At 40.8% G+C, this 25,641-nt stretch overlaps 1 protein-coding gene across 2 annotated transcripts; it reads right to left on the reverse strand.

Moving 5' to 3' along the window:
• Positions 1-21,005: 21,005 nt before the first annotated feature.
• gpatch4 (G patch domain containing 4) lies at positions 21,006-25,641 on the reverse strand. Of its 2 annotated transcripts, none has more exons than XM_014162022.2 (7): positions 25,402-25,641; positions 24,981-25,065; positions 23,114-23,280; positions 22,879-22,992; positions 22,638-22,750; positions 22,412-22,462; positions 21,006-22,266 (listed from the first exon to the last, which is right to left on the reverse strand). In XM_014162022.2, the coding sequence occupies exons 2-7, from the start codon at positions 25,057-25,059 to the stop codon at positions 21,510-21,512; spliced, it is 1,281 nt and encodes a 426-aa protein (XP_014017497.2). In that variant the 5' UTR covers positions 25,060-25,065; positions 25,402-25,641; the 3' UTR covers positions 21,006-21,509. The 2 variants fall into 2 exon arrangements, with proteins under 2 accessions (XP_014017497.2, XP_014017487.2); XM_014162012.2 differs by having other exon boundaries at positions 25,379-25,547.

Below are 25,641 nucleotides of genomic sequence, written 5' to 3' on the forward strand. Positions count from 1 at the left end.
ACTGACAAGAGGGTATGGCAAGTCTTCAAAGGTATCCTCACACTAAAACAAGTGAGCAGAGAATGAGAGACACTCCGATTTCTATTTCTGTACTAAACTATTTCTGTTTTCCATTCAAAGTTGTAGGCCTATGGGTTTCCATACAGATTTTCATATTGAGTACTGCAGTGTCATTCAGCACCATCATGACAGTACCCCCATGGCACGTCAACATGACTTCCTCTTCTCTGTCAGATGGAACAGTGAAACTGTTCTTTGACATGAGTAATGCAAACCAGAGTCAAAGCAGAAGTACTAATACAGGTCCTAATAGGGATATAAAAAACAGGGACCACCATCTCATATAGTTCAACACTGGGTAAGGTTTGTCTGTACACACTGTTGACGACAAGTCTAAAGGATGGCAGAAGAGCTGCATTATTCTACCGTGGTTTTCAAGAATCCCATCGTTTCTTCGCCGAAAGGTGGGTCTTGGCCTTTCTTTCTCATCTCTTCATCACTGTCACTGTCTTTTAGTTCATTTCTATCAGTTTACAAAAATGTCCCTTCTAGACTGAAGACTATAACAACCACAATTTTTTGTGAATATTCAAATTGAAGGGTGCTTAAAGAAAGTGAGCCAGATATGGCAGCTATTTATGCTGAATCATGTTTGCAAATCTACTCTGACATTATGTGTTAATCAAATATCTTTGATTAAATCAAGTAAAAATGACATTCTTAACCCATTTAATTCCATTGGTCACAATAGCCGGAAAAAAAATGTTTGTGTGTAGATTGATGAGGAAAAAAACTATTTAATCCATTTTAGATTAAGGCTGTAAAGTAACAAAACGTGGTTAAAGTCAAGGGGTCTGAAAACTTTCAGAATGCACTGTATAAACTGAATTAGTGTAATAACTGAACAAATATTTAATGTCAACAGGTTTGTTTACTGTCTCTTGCACAATGATATTTCTTCGTATTGGTATTTGGGCTGAGATCCATGTAGATCTGGAATGGAATGGAAGAATGATGCCAGTGGGGATGGCTGATGTTTTCCGGGTACTTAACCAATTGTGCTATTTTGTGTGTTTTTTCGCATCGTTTGTAATTTATTTTGTACCTAATGTTGATGCTACCGTCTCTTATGACCGAAAGAGCTTCTGGATATCAGAACAAAGATTACTCACCTCGAACTGGATGAAGATTTTTTCTTTAATGAGTCTGATGCAAAGGATATAATGTTGCTCCCGGACAAGGCCCAAATCCCAGTCATTCGCATGAAGGAAATAAGGAAATACAGGAGGTGCGGATCAGGGTGCCTTGTGAGAATTCGTCTGCGAGTGGGTAACCGGCCTCTACCATCCGTTCTATTGGTCAACGTTCAATCACTCGAGAATAAACTGGAAGCGCCCAGTTCAAGACTATCCTACCAACAGGACATTAAAAACAGTAATATCTCATGTTTCACCGGGTCGTGGCTGAACGACGACACAGATAATATACAGTTGGCTGGGTTTTCTGTGCATTGGCAGGACAGAACAGCTATGTCTGGGAAGATGAGGGGTGGGGGTGAGGGTGTGTGTCTATTTGTCAATAACAGCTAGTGCGCGATTGTAACGGCTCTCGTTGGTGGTAGGAAGAGTAGACCAAAGCGCAGCGTGGAAAGTGTTCATGATTACTTTTCTTCACAAAACACTTAACTTCTATGGGCTACGTGGGACGCTAGCGTCCCACCTGCGGGACACAGCCAGTGAAATATCAGGGCGTTAAATTCAAAAACAACAAAATGTCATAATTCAACTTTCTCAAACATACAACTATTTTACACCATTTTAAAGATACACTTCTCCTTGATGTAATCCCATTGTCCGATTTCAAAAAGGCTTTACAGCGAAAGCAAAACATTAGATTATGTTAGGAGAGTACATAGACAAAAATAATCACACAGCCATTTTCCGAGCAAGGACATGTGTCAATAAAACCCAAAACACAGCTAAATGATGCACTAACCTTTGATGATCTTCATCAGATGACACTCCTAGGACATTATGTTACACAATACATGTATGTTTTGTTTGATAAAGTTCATATTTATATCCAAAAACAGCATTTTACATTGGCGAGTGATGTTCAGAAAATGTATTCCCACCAAAACGTCCGGTGAATGTGCACATCAATTTACAAAAATACTCATCATAAACGTTGACAAAATATACAACAATTATTTAAAGAATTATAGATAGACTACCCCTGGATGCAACCGCTGTGTCAGATTTTAAAATAGCTTTACTGAGAAAGCACATTTTTCAATATTCTGAGTACATAGCTCAGCCATCACAGAGAGCTATACAGACACCCGCCAAGTTCAGGGCAACCTAAACTCAAAATTAGTATTAGAAATATTCTCTTACCTTTGCTGATCTTCGTCAGAATGCACTCCCAGGACTGCTACTTCCACAAGAAATGTTGTTTTTGTTCAAAATAATCCATATTTATGTCCAAATACCTCCGTTTTGTTCGTGCGTACAGATCTCTTATCCAAAGGCATAACGCGCGAGCGCGGAACCAGAGATGAAAAGTCCAAATGTTCCATTACCGTACTTATAAGCATGTCAAACGCTGTTTAAAATCAATCTTTATGGTATTTTTAACGTAAAATTGCAATAATATTCAAACCGGACAATAGCGTATTCATTCAAGGAGAAAAAGAAGGAACAGCGTGCTCGCGTGACCACGCATATCCAATCCCTTTGTTGCCAGGCAGTCCACTCAGAAACTGAGCTCCTATTATCTGCCCAGTGACAGGAGAATGCTCAAACCACTTTCTGAAGGCTTTAGACAGCCAATGGAAGCCTTAGGAAGTGCAACATAACCCCACGGATACTGTAGTTTTGAAAGGGACTAGAAAGAAGAACTACAATTCTCAGATCCTCCACTTCCTGGTTTACTTTTTCTCAGGTTTTTGCCTGCCATATGAGTTCTGTTATACTCACAGACACCATTCAAACAGTTTTAGAAACTACAGAGTGTTTTCTATCCAGATCTACTAATACTATGCATATTCTAGTTTCGGGGCCAGAGTAGTAACCTGTTTAAATTGGGTACGTTTTTCATCCGGCCGTGAAAATACTGCCCCCTAGCCCAGACAGGTTAAACAAAATACCAAAAGGCGAAAACAAAAGCACACAGTTCTGTCAGGCACGGACACTAAACAGAAAACAAGATCCCACAAAACCCAAAAGGAAAATGACTACTTATATATGATCCCCAATCAGAGACAACGCTAGACAGCTGCCTCTGATTGGGAACCACACTCGGCCGAAAACAAAGAAATAGAAAACATAGACTTTCCCACCCGAGTCACCCCCTGACCTAACCAAACATAGAGAATAATAAGGATCTCTAAGGTCAGGGCGTGACAGCGATGTCTAATAGAGAGTAGCTCATGAGTACCTCATGATAAACTATCTACCAAGAGAGTTTTCATCTACATTTTTCGTAGCTGTTTATTTACCACCACAAACCGATGCTGGCACTAAGAGCGCATTCAACGAGCTGTAAAAGGCTGTAAGCAAATAAGAAAATGCTCATCCAGAATTGTCGCTCCTAGTAGCCATGGACTTTAACGCAGGCAAACTTATATCCGTTTTACCTCATTTCTACCAGCATGTCATATGTGCAACCAGAGGAAAAAACTCTAGACCACCTTTACTCGACAAACAGAGACGTGTGCAAAACTCTCCCTCGCCCTCCATTTGGAAAATCTGACCATAATTCCATCCTCCAAATTCCTGGTTACAAGCAAAAACTAAAGCAGGAAGTACCAGTGACTCGCTCAATACGGAAGTGGTCAGATGACACGGATGCTACGGGACTGTTTTGCTACCACAGACTGGAATGTGTTCCGGGATTCATCCAATGGCATTGAGGAGTACCACCACAGTCACCGGCTTCATCAATAAGTGAGTGTATCGACGACGTCATCCCCACAGGGACCGTACGTACATATCCCAACCAGAAGCCACGCAACATCCGCACCGAGCTAAAGGCTAGAGTCATCAGACTCTGATGTTCGTCTGATGTGGCAGGGCTTGCAAACTATTGCGGACTACAAAGGGAAACCCAGCCACAAGCTGTCCAGTGACACGAGCCTACCAGACTGGCTAAATGCCTTTTATGCTCGCTTCGAGGCAAGTAATACTGAAGCATGCACGAGAGCACCAGCTGTTCCGGACGACTGTGTGATCATGCTTTCCGAAGACTCACTGTTCATCCACGACTGCATGGCCAAGCACAACTCCAACACCATCATTAAGTTTGCTGACGACACAACGGTGGTAGGCCTGATCACCGACAACAATGAGACAGCTTAGAGGACGGAGGTCAGAGTCCTGGAAGTGTGGTGCAAGGACAACAACCTCTCCCTCAACGTGAGAAAGACAAAGGAGATGATAGTGGACTACTGTCACGTCCTGGCCAGTATAAGGTTAATTGTTTTTGTAGTTTGGTCAGGACGTGGCAGAGGGTATTTGTTTTATGTGGTTCGGGGTGGTGTGTTTGTGTAAAGGGTGTTTGATTTAGTTTTCCGGGTTTTTGGTTGATGGTCTATGTGTTTGTATTCTATGGTTAGTCTAGTGTGTGTGTTTCTATGTTTGGTTAATTGGGGTTGGGACTCTCAGTTGAAGGCAGGTGTTGTCTATCTGCCTTTGATTGAGAGTCCCATATATTAGGGTGTGTTTGTGTGTGTGATTGGTGGGTGATTGTTCTGTGCTTAGCCGTGTGCCTAGTCAGACTGTTATTGTCGTTCGTTCGTTTTTTCGTGTTTGTTATTTTTGTATGTTCATTTTGAGAGTAATTAAAAATCAAGATGAGCATTCACATACCTGCTGCGTTTTGGTCCTCCATCACCGACGACAAGCGTGACAACTACAGGAAAAGGAGGGCCGAACACACCCCCATTCACATCGATGGGGCTGTAGTGGAGCGAGTCGAGAGTTTCAAGTTCCTTGGTGTTCACATCACGTGTCAGGTATGCGTAAATGGCTGTACGGGAGTCAGGTGCAGGAGAGCAGATATCGGGTAGCAAACGGAGCCTTTTATTTAGGCAAACCAAAAACACATGGCAACAACAAACACGAAATACAATACGGGTTGACATAACCCAGCGCAACCAATCTAACGTGCGCATATATAAAACAATAAACAATCCCACACAAAGACATGGGGGGAACAGAGAGTTAAATACACAACAAGTGATTGAGGGGATTGAAACCAGGTGTAAGGAAAACAAGACAAAACAAAACAAATGGAAAATGAAAAGTGGATCGATGATGGCTAGAAGACCGGCGACGCTGACTGCCGAGCGCTGCCCGAACAAGGAGAGGACCTGACTTCGGCGGAAGTCGTGACATCACAAACAAACTATCATGGTCCAAACACACCAAGAAAGTAATGAAGAGGGCATGACAATGCCTTTTCCTCCTCAGGAGACTGAAGAGATTTGCCATGGGTCCCCAGATCCTCAAAAAGTTATACAGCTGCACCATCGAGAGCATCCTGACCAGTTGCATCACTGCCTTGTATGGCAACTGCTCGGCATCCCACCGTAAGGCACTACAGAGTGTAGTGCGTATGATCCAGTGCATCACTGGTGCCAAGCTTCCTGCCATCCAGGACCTATATACTAGCAGAGGAAAGCCCCCAAAAAATTCAAAGATTCCAGCCACCCAAGTCATAGACTGTTCTCTCTGCTACCGCACAGCAAGCAGTACCGGAGCGCCAAGTCTAGGTCCAAAAGGCTTCTTATCAGCTTCTACCTCCAAGCCATAAGACTGCTGAACAATTAATAAGATGGCCACCCGGACTATTTGCATTGCCCCCCCCCCCCATCCCCCCTTTGTTTTTACACTGCTGCTGCTCGCTGTTTATTGTCTATTCATAGTCACTTTACCCCTACCAGTGTTATACCACTGTACTGTGAGTTTATCTATGAAATTATTAGAAATGATTAAGTGATTACAGGTCAGAGGTGAGTGGCTGGATATAGGTTACTATTGGTGACTTGGGTTAATACAGGCCTAGGCAAAGTGAGTAACAGGGCTGAGATAGTAAAGCAACAGGGATGAGGAGTTTTGGCAAAGAAACTGGGGTCTATGACTAACAAATAGGGCAAATGAGGCTAGGATATGGGTGTATCGGTAGCTGATTGTATAAATATTAGGGTACTGACATGTGTATGTCAGGGTTAGGGCATGGGGGTAACTGGGCTGGGGTGTGTGGGTAATTGGGTTTAGGTGTGTTGGTAAGTGGACTGAGGTATATAGATATTGGGGCTGAGGAACAGGGGTAATTGTCTGTTTTTTTTTACATACTTCCAATCAACAACAAAGAAATAAAGCTATATGGATTACATGTTAGAGTTACTAATGGCATAAGATTTTCATAGTGGCATGTCAAAAAATTGGTCAAAAAATTGGTTCACAAATGGGTTGATATTAATGAATATGTATGTGTATTCCTTTCTATTCCCCACAGAGAAAAAAGAGGAAGAAACAGAATATGATGAAGTAAAGGCTAAGGGAAGTGCAGTCACTCAACGAAATCCTGCCACAGCAGGTGTGTTTGAGAGATAGGGCTAGATTCAATCCGGACTGTGGAAGATCCGAGTTATAGCATGATTAGTCTCTCTAGAGATCCGGGTTGCCTCCTACAATTTTCAAATGTTCCGGCTTAACACTGTCTGTCTGTACGTAATAGAGCGTCAGTTTGGCATAGAGGAACTACGTCACTGCCTATGTTACTACCTTATCCACTTGAATAAAATACAAAATAGTAGCTAGAAAGATGGAGATCACAAAGGTTATTTTTTGCAAGTGGCTAGTCATTTGTTTCAAATCGCAATGTTCTGACATGCCTGCCTCGTGATTTGTTGGGAGAGTTGTCTGTTTTTCCTTTATTGAAATTGCTGAAAGATTCTGTCATTGAAACCAAACCTTAGTCACTGCTGTTGCCGGACTTACGAGACTATAGCGCAATAGAAATATTAAGGTCATTTCTGAATGACCCGACATATGCAGCGTTTACTGTGAATGCAGTCTCCGCGAATGTCTTTAAAATTTCAAGCGCGCTATAGCGCCAATCTTCCGTGGTCCGGATTGAATGTATGCCATAATCAAATGATCCACCTTTTATTGTTCAATTATAAGATTTCATCAGATGATGGAATAACGCTTACCATTAAATGTATATTCTTATGCTAACAGTATGGTTATAATAACATGACTCTTATCTTGCTATTCTTAGTGGACGAGAAGTCTGCTCTCCACTCTCAACCCTTTCGAGGAGCGGCAGTGTGTTTGGGGCTTCTTTGTGCCCTCTTAGTTTCAGCTATTATAGGCCTCTGTGTCTACTGTGAGTATGTGGATCATAAAGTATTATGGATTTTGGAGGGGTGCAGGATGACATCATAGAGTAAACATGTCCTTCTCTCTCCATAGTCAGCACTACAAACCGACGTTTAGCGGTTGAGAAAGAAAATGTGTCAAGAGAGAGGGATAGACTGAACTGGAATCTTCAGTTAATATTTCAGTTTGATGTCTTTCCTGTCAATAAATATTGTTCACACAAAGTTGGCACAGGAGGTAAAACCCTTTCTTGTACATTAAAATACATTACTTATTAGATATTACACTTAAAATGAATATACAGTATTAACAAAACAAATGTTGTTTATATTGTAGCGTTAATACTGTAAATGTTTTATTGTTGTAGAGAGGGTGTGTAACTCTTGTCAAGATGGCTGGATGTTGTTCCAATCTAGTTGTTACCTGATTGTGCAACCTGAAGCTCAATGGAAGACCTGGACAGAAAGCCAACAATATTGCAAACAAGAGAATGCTGATTTGCCAGTCATTGGCAGCCAAGCAGAACAGGTGGGACACTTGTGCAAACAAGTGTTTAGAGCAGTGGTATAAAGTACTTAAGTAAAAATACTTTAAAGTACTACTTAAGTCGTTTTTGGGGTATCTGTACTTAACTTTACTTTGACATTTACTTCACTACATTCCTTTAGAAAATATTATACTTTTTACTCCATACATTTTCCTTGACACCCAAAAGTATTCATTACATTTACATTTAGCAGGACAGGAAAATGGTCCAATTCACACACTTATCAACAGAACATCCCTGGTCATCCCTATTGCCTCTGATCCAGCGAACTCACTAAGCACACACGCTTAATTTGTAAATGATGTCTGAATGTTGGGGTGTGTCTTTGGCTAGCCGTAAATTAAAAAAAACAAGAAAATGGTACCGTCTCGTTTGCTTAATATAAGGAATTTGAAATGACTTACACTTTTACTTTAACTTTTGATACTTAAGTGTATTTTAGTAATTACATTTACTTTTGATACTTAAGTATATTTTAAACCAAATACTTTTAGACTTTTAGTCAAGTAGAATTTTACTGGATGACTTTTACTTTTACTTGAGTAATTTTCTATTAAGGTGTTAGGTTGAAATTACCAGAGTAAGAACTTGACAGACACTATGAAAGCTTAACCCAAGTTTATTCTTCCCAAAGGATTGAACAGCTGAATCGCCAAAAACATGTTAACAATAGTGGTGGTATTTGTACCCCACTTTGGGTGGTCTCCTCCTTCTTGCTAAACATTGTATCTTTATTGCTAGGCAGGAAACTAACTTTTCTTTCTCCCTTAAAGTGACCTGACCTGTCCTCGACCCCCTTCATCACTAATCCATGACTCTCTCCCCTTAACAATGCCTGGCACATGTGATCACTTTCCCTACACTCAGTACATTCCAAGATTAAATGCACCCACCATATACCTTCCCCCTACAGATAACCATTAACCTCTGCTGTAGCCCCTCGGCTATGGCACCCCTCAGGTATCTAGTATAACTAATGATTAATAACATTTAAAGTTCAGAAATCCAAACCCATCAAAGGTATCTTCACTTGTACTCAAGTATGACAATTGGGTACTTTTTCCACCACAGGTTTAGAGGGACAGATTCACTCAACCTTTAAGTCATTCAAACAATGAAAATGAATGAAAAGTGAAATAGGAACTAGATTAAAATGTGTGATAGCTATGAACTCAGGGTAAAGCAGTCATAACTAAAAGACAAAAGGACAAAGCCCATTACAATGCTACTTCCTGTTGTGCTCTTTGTTATTTCTCATTTGGACCTGATTACATCCATGAGATCCAACATTTACACACTGCCTCCCGAAAATGTGGATTACTACAAAATGTACCTTTTCCCTAACATTTAATTTGTGGTTTCTCTCACTTCTCATTAAGGAATTCATTCATAACCACACTAAAGATTACTATGATGACTATCATGGGTATTGGATCGGTTTGACTGACAAAGCTGAAAACGGCAAATGGCTCTGGGTTAATGGAAGTCATCAGAATCTGACTGATGGGTAAGGACATATTATTCAGTGTAAACACAACAAAGAAGCATTGTTAAATCATTATTTGACTCAGTAATTTATTTTCATTAATGGTGGTGTTCTCTTTTCACAGGTTTTGGAACAGTCGAAATGGAGGGAATTGCGTGTTAACTATCCCAAAGAATGCACCATTGGCTAATTGGAATGCTGTATCATGTGACATGCAGAACCGTTGGATCTGTGAGAGTAGAGCATTAATATGGCCAGATTAAATTGCAGGAACACTCTCTTAAGAGGCATTCTCACATACTGAGCTCATATATTATTGCATCTTCCTTTGAGAATTAAATTCAGTTTTATTCTTCTTATTGAAGGACCCCTGCATCTGCTTGTTGGGGTCAATTCAGATTCACTCAATTCAGTCTGTTTTGTACGTTTTTGAAATGTTAACAATCAACGATCTGTTTTAATGTAGCTTTGGTGAATTAAAAAAATTATGTTTAGTTTTAAGCTTTCATATAAATCAGGCACATTGTCTTTCATATCAATTATTTCATTATGACAATGAATTAGTGCTCTTATATTGTGTTATTGTATTATGTTTCATACATTTGTGTCTATGTTCACAATCAAAGATCAACTGTATGTATAGTGTAATGTTTTAAAATAACATTTGTTTTGGCCTTTCATAGATCAGAAATCATATCATATTCAGTTTACAAAGCAAAACTAGACTTGTCTTCCAAGATTTTCTTCCTTCGATTTTGAAACATCTTAGCATATGAAGTACAAGTTAAATATGTAGAATGGAAGTTTTACATTTTTTATGAAATCACTCAGTTTTATAACCTATGCAATACTTCTGCTAAATTGACAGTTTTATGCACTAAATTAAATATTTATTTAAAGCGCCAATCAGCAATTGAAACAATAACAAAGAATTTCCCGCCCCTGTTTTGGTAAAAAGCTGAGGGATGGGGCTGGAGAAATGTAACCACTGTCAAATTCATAGAAAGAGCTATGGGTGCAAGGACTGACCATCCGTTATATAAACGTAATAGTTTTAACCATGTTATGAGGCTATATAGTGTTTGTTGACCATTACTTTGATTACAAACATTGGAAGAAAACAAGCTTATATTTTGGGTTGTGATGGAGAATGACAGTGGAACAAAGCTCATGAGGCATTTACAATGCATTCAGAAGTATTCAGACCCATTGAATCTTTCCACATTTTGTTACATTACAGCCTTATTCTACATTGTTTCTTTCCCCTCAAAAATCAACACACAACACCCCATAATGACAAAGCAAAAACAGGTTTTAGAATTTCAGGATCTCTCTGTACTTTGATCTGTTCATCTTTACCTCGATCTTGATTAGTCTCCCAGTCCCTGCTGCTGAAAAACATCCCCACAGCATGATCCTGTCACCACCATACTCCACTGTAGGGATGGTGCCAGATTTCCTCCAGACGTGACTCTTGGCATTCAGGTCAAACAGTTCAATCTTGGTTTCATCAGACCAGAGAATCTTGTTTTGCATGGTCTGTGAGTCCTTTTGGCAAACTCCAAGCGGGCTGTCATGTGCCTTTTATTGAGGAGTGGCTTCTGTCTGGCCACTCTACCATAAAGGCCTGATTGGTGGAGTACTGCAGAGATGGTTGTCCTTCTGGAAGTTCTTCCATCTCCACAGAGGAAGTTTTAAGCTTTGTCAGATTGACCATTGCATTATTGGTCACCTCCCTGACCAAGGCCCTTCTCCCCCGATTGCTCAATTTGGCCAGGCAGCCAGCTCTAGGAAGTGTCTTGGTGGTTCCAAACTTCTTCCACTTAAGAATGATGGAGGCCACTGCATTCTTGGGGACCTTCAATGCTGCAGACAATTTTTGGTACCCATCCCCATATCTGTGCCTCGACACAATCCTGTCTCGGAGCTCTACGGACAATTCCTTCATCCTCATGGCTTGGTTTTGCTCTGACAAGCACTGTCAATTGTGGGACCTTATATACACAGGTCTGTGCCTTTCCAAATCATGTCCAATCAATTGAATTTATGACAAGTGGACTGCAATCAAGTTGTAGAAGCATCTCAAGGATGATCAATGGAAACAGGATGCACCTGAGCTCAATTTCGAGTCGCATAGCAAAGTGTCTGAATACTTATGTAAATATGGTATTTCAAATCAAATTTATTTATAAAGCCCTTCTTACATCAGCTGATATCTCAAAGTGCTGTACAGAAACCCAGCCTAAAACCCCAAACAGCAAGCAATGCAGGTGTAGAAGCACGGTGGCTAGGAAAAACTCCCTAGAAAGGCCAGAACCTAGGAAGAAACCTAGAGAGGAACCAGGCTATGAGGGGTGGCCAGTCCTCTTCTGGCTGTGCCGGGTGGAGATTATAACAGCACATGGCCAAGATGTTCAAATGTTCATAGATGACCAGCAGGGTTAAATAATAATAATCACAGTGGTTGTCGAGGGTGCAACAGGTCAGCACCTCAGGAGTAAATGTCAGTTGGCTTTTCATAGCCGATCATTCAGAGTATCTCTACCACTCCTGCTGTCTCTAGAGAGTTGAAAACAGCAGGTCTGGGACAGGTAGCACATCCGGTGAACAGGTCAGGGTTCCATAGCCGCAGGTTATGGAACTGGAGCAGCAGCACGGCCAGGTGGACTAGGGACAGCAAGGAGTCATCAGGCCAGGTAGTCCTGAGGCATGGTCCTAGGGCTCAGGTCCTCCAAGAGAGAGAAAGAAAGAAAGAATTAGAGAGAGCATACTTAAATTCGCACAGGACACCGGATAAGACAGGAGAAATACTCCAGATATAACAGACTGACCCTAGCCCTCCGACACATAAACTACTGCAGCATAAATACTGGAGGCTGAGACAGGAGGGGTCAGGAGACACTGTGGCCCCTTCCGATGATACCCCCGGACAGGGCCAAACAGGCCCAAACAAGCCCTTTGGGTTATTTCTGTTTCTTATTTTTAATACATTTGCTTGGGGGGTATTGTGTGTAGATTGATGAAAAATATATATATAGATCCAAAATGTGGAAGAAGTCAAGGGGTCTGAATGCTTTCCGAATTCACTGTATAAGTTATATTCTTCAAGAATCAATGGGTACTGTCACGCCCTGACCTTAGAGAGACGTTTTATTTCCTCTAGTTTAGTTAGGTCAGGTTGTGATGTGATGTGGGGTGGGCAATCTAGTTTTTGGATTTCTTTGTTTTGGCTGAGTATGGTTTCCAATCAGAGGTAGCTGTCTATCGTTGTCTCTGATTGGGAATCATACTTAGGCAGCCCTTTTTCTCTCCTTCAGTTGTGATGATCCATGGCACGAAGCCTCCAGTGATAATCCATGGCCCGGAGCCTCCAGTGATAATCCATGGCCCGGAGCCTCCAGTGATGATCCATGGCCCGGAGCCTCCAGTGATGATCCATGGCCCGGAGCCTCCAGTGATGATCCATGGTCAGAAGCCTCCAGTGATGATCCATGGCGCGGAACCTGTAGTGATGATCCATGGCCCGGAGCCTCCAGTGACGTCCCCCAGTCTGGAGCCTCCAGCAACGTCCCCCAGTCTGGAGCCTCCAGCAACGTCCCCCAGTCCGGCGGTCTGCAGTCCAGAGTCTCCAGCGGCGGTCTGCAGTCCAGAGTCTCCAGCGGCAGTCTGCAGTCCAGAGTCTCCAGCGGTGGTCTGCAGTCCAAAGTCTCCAGCTGCGGTCTGCAGTCCAGAGCCTCCGGCGATGATCCACGGTCTGGTTCCTTCAACGATGATCCACTGTCCGGTGATACAAAAGCGGAGGGATCAGCGGGCGGAGCGGGGGCTACGCCCCGAACCGGAGCCGCCACCATGGGTAGATGCCCACCCGGATCCTCCCCTATAGGTTCAGGTTTGGGGGGGGGGGGGGTACTGTCATGCCCTGACCTGAGAGAGACGTTTTTCTCTGTTTGGTTAGGTCAGGGTGTGATATGGGGTGGGCATTCTATGTCATTATATTTCTTTGTTTTGACCGAGTATGGTTTCCAATCAGAGGCAGCTGTCTATCGTTGTCTCTGATTGGGAATCATACTTAGGCAGCCTTTTCCCCACCTGTGTTTGTGGGTAATTATTATTTCTGTCTGTTTTGTGTGCGCCTCAGTTGCGTCACGTTCTTTTCTGTCTACCTGTTTATTGTTTTGTTCGGTTTATTCTAATAAAGTATGTGGAATTACAAGCACGCTGCGCCTTGGTTGATCTACGACAGGGAGTTCGAAGATAGCGAATGTGACAGGTACATATCATTAATTTATAAATCCAAAAATGATGCCCCTTTAAGCATCATGCAAATGTGTGACATCACAGAGAGTAGTAAGGAAAGCTCATTGAGCAAAAAATACATGGACATTACTGTGCTCATATCTAGCAACCTCATATCTGATGTTGATATCACATTGTTTAAAACATCAATGTTGAGAATATTAACAATACAGAACACTGTACAAGAATCGGCATATTAACACCAGTTTAAAAAATGATTTCTAACATGAATTCCACTATAAACCTCTGTTTAATTGCTGAAAGTCTATTGTTGACAGGAAACAAAACAGACTTTTTTTCTGGGTTTTGCAAATATTTCAGTTGAGTCCAGATTAAATATATCAGATTTCATTTGATGGTTTCATTTGTCTATGAGATGAACTGAAATTGGAGCTCTGCCACAAGCTGATGAATGGCTGATCTCTTTGCCTTTCCAACAATCTTGGGCAAGTCCTCATCAATCTTGTTCCAAATTATTTATTTTTTTTAAGAGGTATTGTAAGGGGTGCGTAACTGGTGGCAGGGAAGTCAAACGCAGGAGAGCAGAACTTGGTGAATAGCCGGAGCAGTTTAATATATAAAACCAACAGTATACAAAACAAAAAACACATGGGTACAAAACCCATAACGCACCAGTAACACATAGCACGAGTACTTACAAAATAAACAATTCCCGAAACAGAGGGAAAATATACAACATGTAATTAGGGAATTGAAACCAGGTGTGTGTGAAAACAAGTCAAAACAAATGGAACATGAAAAATGGATCGGCGATGGCTAGAAGACAGGTGATGTCGACCGCCGAACATCGCCCAAACAAGGAGAGGAACCGACTTCGGCAGAAGTCGTGACGGGTATAGACTCAATGTGTAACCTGTCCTCTACTGTCTACTTGTCCTCTTTGCATCTTTTATTTTAGGTTCCTCCTCCACCGTTCTCCCTTACTTTCTCTCCTCTATTGCTGCATCCTGTTTCTTTTTCTTTTTTGGAGGAGAGTCCTCCACAGTTTCTGATTGGTTGGTTTCTTTTCATTAGTCTGTTCCATCTCCACTGGATCCTCCTCTTTGTTCTTGGACGACTTCTTCTTTTTGATATTGGTGTCTGAGTCAGACACTTGGAGAAACTCACGATTTGACTGACAATGTTTTGTAGAAGACTGTCTGCAAATATATTTGCAATTGTTTTATTAAATGTGTACACAATGGTTTTAGTTTATCTGATACACACATATAATGAGACTATTTTTTGTACAAAGTAAACAAATCAAATTAATCTTATTGGATAATTGATGGACTGAATAAAGGATTGGGAATAACAAGTTGTGTAGCTATTTTCTCTGACCAACTATGACCTCACTACTACCCTCTGGTGACAGTATTTCAACATTGCAGCAGCCCACATCCACATTGTAGCAACCCTGCATCCATTCAATCTCTTAGTGTTGGCTCAATAGTGTACTGAAGATCTATTGCATTCATATTGGAAATTACTTAATATATCTATTACAGACAAATGGGAAAAGGATTACTACATTTTCTGACATCTTAGCAAGTCAAGGCATTTCCTTGAACTTGTAACCAGTCAATGTGGCTCGGTCAACTTATTTTTTAAGAATCAACCAGTGACTGGAGGGTATAAGGAGGGAAATGCAAGTCTTCAGAGATATGCTCACCTTAAAACAAGAGAGGAATGAAAGACAATCCTATTTCTGTTTCTGAACATAGTTATTTCTGTTTCCCACAGCTTTACAGCTTTCCATATTGAGTACCACACAGCAATGTTACCATCATGGCACGTAAACACACCCCTTTGAGTCAGATGTGTGAATCTGTACAGTGAAATGTCTGTCTGTGAAGTAACCTCATCCCCAGGCTCAATTGCTACAGAGAGAGAGAGCCGGCTGGGTGGAGATTATCTGTGAGTAATTAATGCAGACCAGAGTCAACCCAGAAGTACTTATACAGATCCTATTGAGGATAATAACAACAGTATTCACACTTGTAGAAAGAGAGCATACCCAAACAAGCTTCAGCCCAGCTTGAACAAAAAATGGAATCAGGTGCTTGACTGAGGGACTTGAAAATCAAAAAGAAAACCTTCCTCACCCCAGGACACTTCAACAGGTAAATAAATACCTTTAAATAAACTGAGAAAAAAAGAAAAAGCGCTTATGAAGGCGTCCAATGACGAAACAGATCAATGGTCACCTGTTGAAGTCCTGGAGTAAGGAATGCTTTAACAGTAGTCACACATGTATTTCAGACACTGTTGGTTAAGGCTTTCTTTTTATCTGAAGGATGCCAGAAGAGCTGCATTAATCTACAATGATTAAAAAAAAATCTAAAATGTTCTTCACCAAAAGCTGAGTCTTAGCATTTCTTTCTCTCTTCATCTATCTTACTCTTTTTTAGTGCATTTCTACCAATTAAGCTAATTCTTACTGCCGGACCTAGCACTAAAACGGTTTTATTTAAATCACCATGTTTTTAAATCTTCAAATTGATGGATGCTTAAAGCAAGCGAGCCAGTTATGGCAGCTATTAAGTCCAGATTATTTGACTGTTTTATCAATTCTGTGTTGGAGAACATTGATGCCAAATGTATTGTAAATGAAGGTTTAATCAAGTACCTCTCTGTGACAAGTTACATTCTTACCACAGTAAAAATGAATGAAAAAAAGAGAAAAAGATAGAACATACGCTATATGTTGAAGTAAAGGCAAGGGGGAGTGCACCAAGTCAACCTGGTCCTGCCACAGCATGTGTGTTAAATAAGAGACCAATATCCACCATTTATTGTTCAATTATTTGACTCCTTCGAATAATAACATACTGTCAGATTCACTAATGAAGCATATTAAAATATAGCTATAATGCACTCCTATCTTTGCTCTTCCTAGTGGAGGAGGGCCCTGCTTCCCACTCTCAACCCTTTCGAGTAGTGGCAGTGTGTTTGGGGGTTCTTTGTGTCCTGTTTGTGTCAGCCATTATACCTCTCTGTGTTTACTGTGAGTATGTGGATCATAAAGACAAAATAATATGACATTTGGAGAGGTGCAGGTTGAGTAAGTATGTCCTTCTCTCTCCACAGTCAACACTGCCCTCTCAGAGAACAACACAAATTTGTTGAGGGAACTGGAGCAGCTAACAGATGAGCATATATCCCTACTGGCAGCCAATCAGGACCTAATGAATCTCTATTGCAAGCTGAGTGTAGCCAATCACATTTTTTCAGAGCGATTACATCAACGTGTTTACTGAAAACCAGCAATTGAAGGCAGAGAGGATGAACTTGTCAGGAGACAGGGATGGGCTCAATTGGACTCTTGGGGTCATATTTCAGTTGAAGACTTTCCCAGTTGATAACTACTGCCCATATAAAGATGCCAACACCAAAGTTAAAGTTTCCATCCCAGTTAATATTTCCTCATTCATTTGAATTTTCTCATATGCTGATGGTCCAGAATGTATGTCACAGCAATGCTTTATGTTACTTTAAAATGTCAAAAACATTATGTAGCTGATCGTAGTTGTCCTCTATTGCCCAGTTGATAGAGCATGGCACTTGCAATGCCAGGATAGTGGGTTTGATTCCCAGGACCACTCATACAACAAATGTATACACGCATGACAGTAAGTCGCTTTGGACAAAAGCATCTACTAAATGGTATATATTATTATATTACTTTGCATGTTTGATGTTGCACAGATAGAGAGTGCAAACCTTGTCAAGTTGGCTGGGTGCTGTTCCAATCCAGTTGTTACCTGTTTCTGCACATTAAAGTCCCCCTCGGTCACCTTTGGAGGATCTGGCAAGAAGCAGACAGCACTGCAAAAACAACAATGCTGATTTGGTTGACATAGGCAGTCAAGAGGAACAGGTAGGACACTGCTACAGGTAAATGCTTTAAGGGAGATTCACACAAGCTTAAAAGGGTTATTCAAGCAATAAAAATGTCAAATAAGTGAAATATGAACTATATTAAAATATGTGATACAGTTGAAGTCAGAAGTTTACATACACCTTAGCCAAATACATTTAAACTCAGTTTTTTACAATTCCTGACATTTAATCCTAGTAAAAATTCCATCTTAGGTCAGTTAGGATCACCACATTATTTTAAGAATGTGAAATGTCAGAATAATAGAGATAATTATTTATTTCAGCTTTGATTTCTTTCATAACATTCCCAGTGGGTCAGAAGTTTACATACACTCAATTAGTACTTGGTAGCATTGCCTTTCAATTGTTTAACTTGGGTCAAACGTTTCAGGTAGCCTTCCACAAGCTTCCCACAATAAGTTGGGTGAATTTTGGCCCATTCCTCCTGACAGAGTTGGTGTAACAGTCAGGTTGGTAGGCCTCCTTGCTTGCACACGCTTTTTCAGTTCTTCCCACAAATTTTCTATGGGATTGAGGTCAGGACTTTTTGATGGCCACTCCAATACCTTGACTTTGTTGTTCTTAAGCCATTTTTCCACAACTTTAGAAGTATGCTTGGGGTCATTGTCCATTTGGAAGACCCATTTGCGACCAAGGTTTAACTTCCTGACTGATGTCTTGAGATGTTGCTTCAATATATCCACATAATTTTCCTACCTCATGATGCCATCTATTTTGTGAAGTGCACCAGTCCCTCCTGCAGCAAAGCACCCCCACAACATGATGCTGCCACCCTGTGCTTCACGGATGGGATTTTGTTCTTCGGCTTGCAAGCCTACCCCTTTTATCTCAAAACATAACGATGGTCATTATGGCCTAACAGTTCTATTTTTGTTTCATCAGACCAGAGGACATTTCTCCAAAAAGTATGATCTTTGTCCCCATGTGCAGTTGCAAACTGTAGTCTGGCTTTTTAATGGAGGTTTTGGAGCAGTGGCTTCTTCCTTGCTGAGCGGCCTTTCAGGCTATGTCGATATAGGACTCGTTTTACTGTGGATATAAATACTTTTGTACCTGTCTCCTCCAGCATCTTCACAAGGTCCTTTGCGGTTGTTCTGAGATTGATTTGCACTTTTCGCACCAAAGTACGTTCATCTCTAGGAGACAGAACGCATCTCCTTCCTGAGCGGTATGACGGCTGTGTGATCCCATGGTGTTTATACTTGCGTACTATTGTTTGTACAGATGAACATGGTACCTTGAGGTGTTTGGAAATTTCTCCCAAGGATGAACCAGACTTGTGGAGGTCTACAAATTTTTCTGAGGTCTTGGCTGATTTATTTTGATTTTCCCATGATGTCAAGCAAAGAGGCACTGAGTTTGAAGGTAGGCCTTGAAATATATCCACAGGTACACCTCCAATTGACTCAAATGATGTCAATTAGCCTATCAGAAGCTTCTAAAGCCAGGACATAATTTTCTGGAATTTTCCAAGCTGTTTATAGGCACAGTCAACGAAGTGTATGTAAACTTCTGACCCACTGGAATTGCGATACAGTGAATTATAAGTGAAATAATCTGTCTGTAAACAATTGTTGGAAAAATGACTTGTGTCATGCACAAAGTATGTGTCCTAACCGACTTGCCAAAACTATAATTTGTTAATAAGAAATTTGTGGAGTGGTTGAAAAACGAGTTTTAATGACTCCAACCTTAGTTTATGTAAACTTCCGACTTCAACTGTTTATAGCTACTGTATGTTCAAGGAAACTCCCTCACAACATGAAGTTCATTAACACTGCTACATCTGTGCTCTTTGTTATACAGTATGAAAGTGGGACTTCCTGTTGTCTCGTTTTTGTAGGCTAAGAATGGGCTTCAAATAAGACTTTTCTAACTTTCGGCGATGTGTCTTACTTCTTGAGCGTCAAATATTTTAATAAAAGGAATCGGGTATGAGCAAATCAATACATGAATACGAATAGAATTGTGTGTGTATATATATATATATATATCTTATACACTGAGTTTACAAAACATTAGGAACACCTTCCTAATATTAAGTTGCAGCCCCTTTTGCCCTCAGAACAGCCTCAGTTTGTCAGGGCGTGGACTCTACAAGGTGTTTGAAAGCGTTCCACAGGGATGCTGGCCCCATGTTGACAATGCTTCCCACAGTTGTGTCATGTTGGCTGGATGTCCGTTGGTTGGTGGACCATTCTTGATACGCACAGGAAGCTGTTGAGTATTCAAAAAAGAAGCAGTTTTGCAGTTCTTGACACACTCAAGCTGGTGCACCTGGCACCTACTAGCACACCCCATTCAAAGGCACTTCAAAAATAATGTATTGCCCATTCACCCTCTGAATGGCACTCACTGTCCATGACTCAAGGCTTAACATCCTTCTTTAACCTGTCTCCTCCCCTTCATCTAAAGTGGATTTACCAAGTGACATCAATAAGGGATCATAGCTTTCACCTGGTCAGTCTGTCATGGAAAGAGCATGTGTTCTTAATGTTGTGTACACTCAGTGTATAACTGCCTTTTCATGAATTTGATTATATAAGCTTGAAGCCCATTCAAAAAAAGTAGGGGACTGACTACAGGAAGTAGGAAGTACTTTCATACCGTAATCTCTTTCATTTGGACCAGATAAGATGCTTATATCCTTAACGTTTAGACACTGTCATACTGCCTCACAGAACTGTGGCTTACTTTTAAATGTAGCCTATTTATTCATTTGTATCTACTTGGGGTTTCCTTAACTTCTCATTCAGGAATTCATTCTCAACACTCAATCCTACTATGATGAAGATCATGGGTACTGGATTGGCCTGACTGACATAGAAGAAGACAGTCAATGGCTTTGGGTTGATGGACGTAATCAGAATCTGACTGATGTGTAAGGACATTCCAATCAGTATAAATACAACACAGAAACATGTTGCCTACAACAATTCTTCACTAAGGGCTGGATTCAATCGGTACCATGGAAGGTCCGCATTATAGCTTGATTGAAATGTAAAATCAATGTTCCCACGTTTGCAGACTGCATTCACGGTAAATGCTTCAAATCTTAACGTGGATCTTCCACGACACAGATTGTTTTTTCATTCATTGTATTCTTTTCACAGGTTTTGGAAGCATCAACCTGTGCGGGGTCATGATTGTGCTTTAACTAACCCAAACAATGCACCTTTGGCTAATTGGAATGCTGAATCATATGGTCAGGGTAAATTGAGCCACGTTCACAGTCAAAGATCTATTGTAAAGAGTATTTAAAAATAAACACTCATTTGTGTAGGGCTTTCATAGGTTCCCCTTTTAATAAAATCACTATTTTATAAACAATGCAATACTTCTAAATCAGCAGCTTTAATTGGCACTTGTACCTCATCACACAAAGTAGTAAGGAAAGTTTATTGAGCAAAGAAAATACATTACTGTGCTCATACATAGCAACCTCATATCTGATGTTGATATCACATTGTTTAAAACATCCATGTTGAGAATATTAACAATACAGAACACCGTACAAGAAGCTGTATAAAAACACTAGTTGACGACTAAATATATATTTTCTTATTACAGTCTGTAGTTGAATCTTTCCATACAAATAAATATGTTGACAAGAAACAAAACATCCTTTTTGCATGGTGTTGCAATAAGCGTTAAAAAATATACTGCATTTCATTCGATGGTTTCATGTGTCTATAAGATGTTATTAGAGCGCTGACCCAAATCCCTGACCTGTTTCCTCTCCAACAAGGAAACCACTAGTCCTCAAACTGGTTCCTGTTGTTTAGCTTTCTTATTTTTCTTTTTTAGAGGTATGGAGTCCAATACATCGTGCAACCTGTCCTCTACGGTCCGCTTGACCTCTTTGCATTTTTTTTTTTTACCTTTTGTTTTAGGTTCCTCTTCCACCGTTCTCACTTCCTCCATTCCGTTTCTTTTTGGGAGGGGAGTCCGCCACAGTTTCTGATTGGTTGGTTTCTCTATCTTTAGAGTGTTCCATCTCCTCAGCCACGTCTTTGTTCTTGGAGGACTTCTTCTTCTTCTTCTTCTTCTTCTTCTTGGTAGTAGTGTCTGAGTCAGTCTGTTGCCGAGTGGCACCTTCTCCCTCCGAAGCCTCTTCACCACCTCCTCCGGCTTCACTCTCTATAGAAATGACATCAGTTTCACACACCTCTCCATTTAGATGACAGCTCTCGCCCTCTTCCAACACCTTCCTCTGTTTTGAACGTTTCCTCTTGGTTGGCTGAGCGTTGTCTGCTGTATTATCTTCCACAGACGTTAGTTCTTCCTCTACAGGAACCAGCGCCACCTCCCCAGTGTTCTCCTTTAAACTTTTCCTCTTTTTTTTCTTTTTCACCTTCATTTCAATGTTGGTACTTCCGGAGACAACAGCAGAATCAGCATTCTCTTCAGCCACATTCTCACGGGTATCCTCTGAGTGATTCTTCCTCTTTTTGGCCTTCTTCCCCGGGGTCTCATGCGTCAGTTCATCCTCAGGGATCTGGGCAGCTGGTTGGGTAGTGGTGGTGACACTATCTGGTGTTGCAGCCGCTAGTTGGTTTTTCTTGCCATACTTTGCCATGAACTCTTGCTCCTGCTGCTCCAGTCTGGCTAGCTTGGCACTCATGGTAAGGCCGTGTCTGGCTCCTCTGTTGCGAACAGGAATAGGGACAAACAATGTTTAGCTTCCTAATTAAGACCAGGTTCAAGCCCTTCACCAACAGCATGCACCAAGATAGGACACACATTCATGTGATTTGTTTATTACAAATGTATTGGTGACAAGCAACTTACTTGTGAGCGGTGCGTCCTCCACAAGCCTTCACCAGGTCAGCGTCTGATAGCCTATACAAAGGGAGAGGGAAATAGCATTTATTATTTAAACCTGTGCGTACATAAAACCACTGTCGTTAACAATGTATGGGTTTAATCTGCACATTGACATGAAAACAAATAACCTTCACAAACTGATATCAATCCCTGTATGGTGGTGGATGGTATTGGGCAGTGAGGTTCTTACTTGGTGGTGCTGGAGAGGTCCAGTCTCTGGTCCTCATCGTCAGAGCTGCTGCTGCTATCTGTACTGGAGGACTTCTGCTCTGGCTGCTCCAGTCCTGCCAGGAGGGTGGCAGACTAGGAGGAAGAGAAATAAAACCGTTCCAGTCCATATCATTTGCCTATGTGCAGTATCTTTCTGTACTATCAAGAGAGCTCATTGGCACAGATATGGGTGTGTTCCAGTTGGATTTGTTTTTCTGTACCTTCACAAAGCATCCATAAAGTTTGTCTCTTCCCAACATGGCTTTCGTTGGCTTCTTGTTGGAGATCATTCCTTCCTCTTCCTCCTCCACCAACTTCTTCACCTGCACACCATTCTAGAAGAGAAAGGTAGAGATGTAGCCTAGGCCCAATGTAAGTGTGTGAATGTGTGTATGCGTGTGCGTGGCCTAGTGGTAAAATAATCTTTCATTTCACACACCCATTCTGAGGACTTACCTCGCCAGATTCCACTTCCAGGCTAGAAGATGCTTTGTTGAAGACATGGTCCCACCAATGGAAGGTGAACTGCTCCCCTTGACGATGTCCCACCCCTCCCTTGTCACATTTCACTTTGACTTTGATAGCCTCAGATATACCATTCTCCTGCCGACCAAGACCTTTACCTGTGAACAGTGAGGGGTCTTCTATTAGATCTAGTTACCATTCATAACACAGAATTAGATACGACTGGCAACTACTACTAGTAGTGACATCAAACATTCAGGCTGCTGCACAGACACTACGGAGGCTCTAGTCTAGAGTGCCTGGTTAAATTGTGTATGAGCGCATTTAAAAAAAAAATATTTACACTCGAAATCGTTAAATTAGTGAGAAATAGATGTCATTGTTGCAATAGTTTGTGAGTGGGCAACATATACATTCATCTTAAATTGACATGTTTAATTATTTTGCCATATTGAATTGAATATTGCGCTAATTTCCCTAATGTGGACAGTTTGTTACTACCTTACTCAAGCTTGCATTTTCAAACCATAAAATTTAGTGGAATTACATATCCTTTTACCTCAGATTGTTGATGTTAGTATAAAATAATATAGTCATCACGATGACATAAGATTTATTGCTCAAAACAGATCAATATCTTTGGTTTTGTACCGTTGATTGTCACACGTGCTGGGATGCGCAGAACACAGCGTTAATGAAATGGCACGAAAAAGTTGGGTCAGTCTCTCTTTAAAAGTTGCTGGCCAAACCAATGGATTTGACAATCAAACTATCACTTAAATAACAGCCAACCGTTGTCACTGTTGATATCCTATGGGTCGTGATAACTTAAACTAATCACAACGTTTGGGTTAACAGTGGTTTGTTCCCTTTTTTTGTGATGGCGAAATCAACATCCGACATCCCAAAATATAGATCGCAGCCTTCTATAAGTTCTCATCTAACCAACCATATACAGGTTATTCCATGATTCTGGGTGGCCTTTGAATAGTGCTAGTTTAAACAGCGCTACACTCCAAACGTTTACCCCCTGTTCAACACTTCAAAATGTAGCTAGCAGTCTTCTACAAATTCTCCTCTAACCAGTGATGTACACATTCCATGTGGTTTTCGAATGAGTGATTGCTTATTTGTCAGTGTGTTTCTTTTTCTGTTTTGGCGACCCCCAAATGAAAATGCATCACCCCAATGTAGCCCACTGTCTTCTGCAGGTTGTTCTCTAACCAGTGATGTAAAAATATGTCCAGTTGTCATGTGGTTTTCAGTTTCAACAGCGCATACAACCCGATTTCCCCCCTAATCGATATCAGTGATTTATTGCCACCTGTCAAAACAGGGTTTTTGGTACATAAAAAAATACAAGTAATATGATTACTAATTGTTGCACATGTATGACAGTACATTTTATGTTTTCAAGATAAACTGTTTCTGATTATTGGTTATTGATTTGGACACATTAAAAAACTGTTGACATTGGGCTATTTATCCAAATGTCTTGTCAACAGGAAGCAGTGCCAGCATTATTTTCAAAACAAGTTTCAGGAATACAAATTGAACTTTCAACATTCATTTCCAAAGGTATTGTACTTAAATCAGGTAAAAACTGCTGAATGAGTCCAAAAACGTGCTCTGATGGATTTATTTTGACGATATAGCAGAAATCATCAAAACTTGTTTGCCCTGCCTACTAATGTAATTTACAAGCAAATTCAATCTGACATATGTATAACGTTACACTTGATATAGAAACTCATGCCTGTAATCTTAAGATGTTCATTAGCTAGCATATTGCCCATCATTAAATGACTATACCGTACTGTTACTAAATACATATCTGAAAATCTAACATTAACGTTACCTTGTTCCCAGCCATGGCGCAGTAGCTGTTGCTCTGCAAACTTCAGTCCACGGCTCTTTTCCTTAACAGTTCCTGCCATTTATTTCTAAAGAAATGAACATGTTAGCTAGCTAACGTTAGCTATATTACAATGCATTTGACAGGTCTTCAGTCTCAGATCTCAACATTTATGCATTAGATAGTTAAACAGTAATGCACAAAGAACACTATTTTCTCAAATATAATATACAAATTCTGTTTGCAAGTCCGCAAAAAAAAAAATCAGTTTTGGTTTAGCTAACAAGCTAGCTAGCTAGTTAAGAGAACATTCACACTTGAATGCAAGTCATTACTGTACTAATAAGGGCTGAGTATGAAATCATAAACAACGACCGGGGTAATGGTACTAATTATTTTACCTTGTCTGGTAATCTAGACTCACATTGTTGTTCAAAAGGGATAAATGAAAACGTTTTCACAGTTCTACTGGAACCATGAGGTAAATTCAGCAGGCTGACATGGCACCGGAAAAGACTACGCTTCTTATTCTTCTTCGATGAGGTTTAACCGCGGTTGGCATCCAATAAATGTTGCATTACCGCCACCTACTAGACTGGAGAAAAACTCCCTTATACTTATAAAATCACCAAATACCCTACCATCTAACCCTACACTCACCACC

Source organism: Salmo salar, chromosome ssa02, assembly GCF_905237065.1.
Source record: "Salmo salar chromosome ssa02, Ssal_v3.1, whole genome shotgun sequence".
Taxonomy (NCBI): Eukaryota; Metazoa; Chordata; class Actinopteri; order Salmoniformes; family Salmonidae; genus Salmo; species Salmo salar.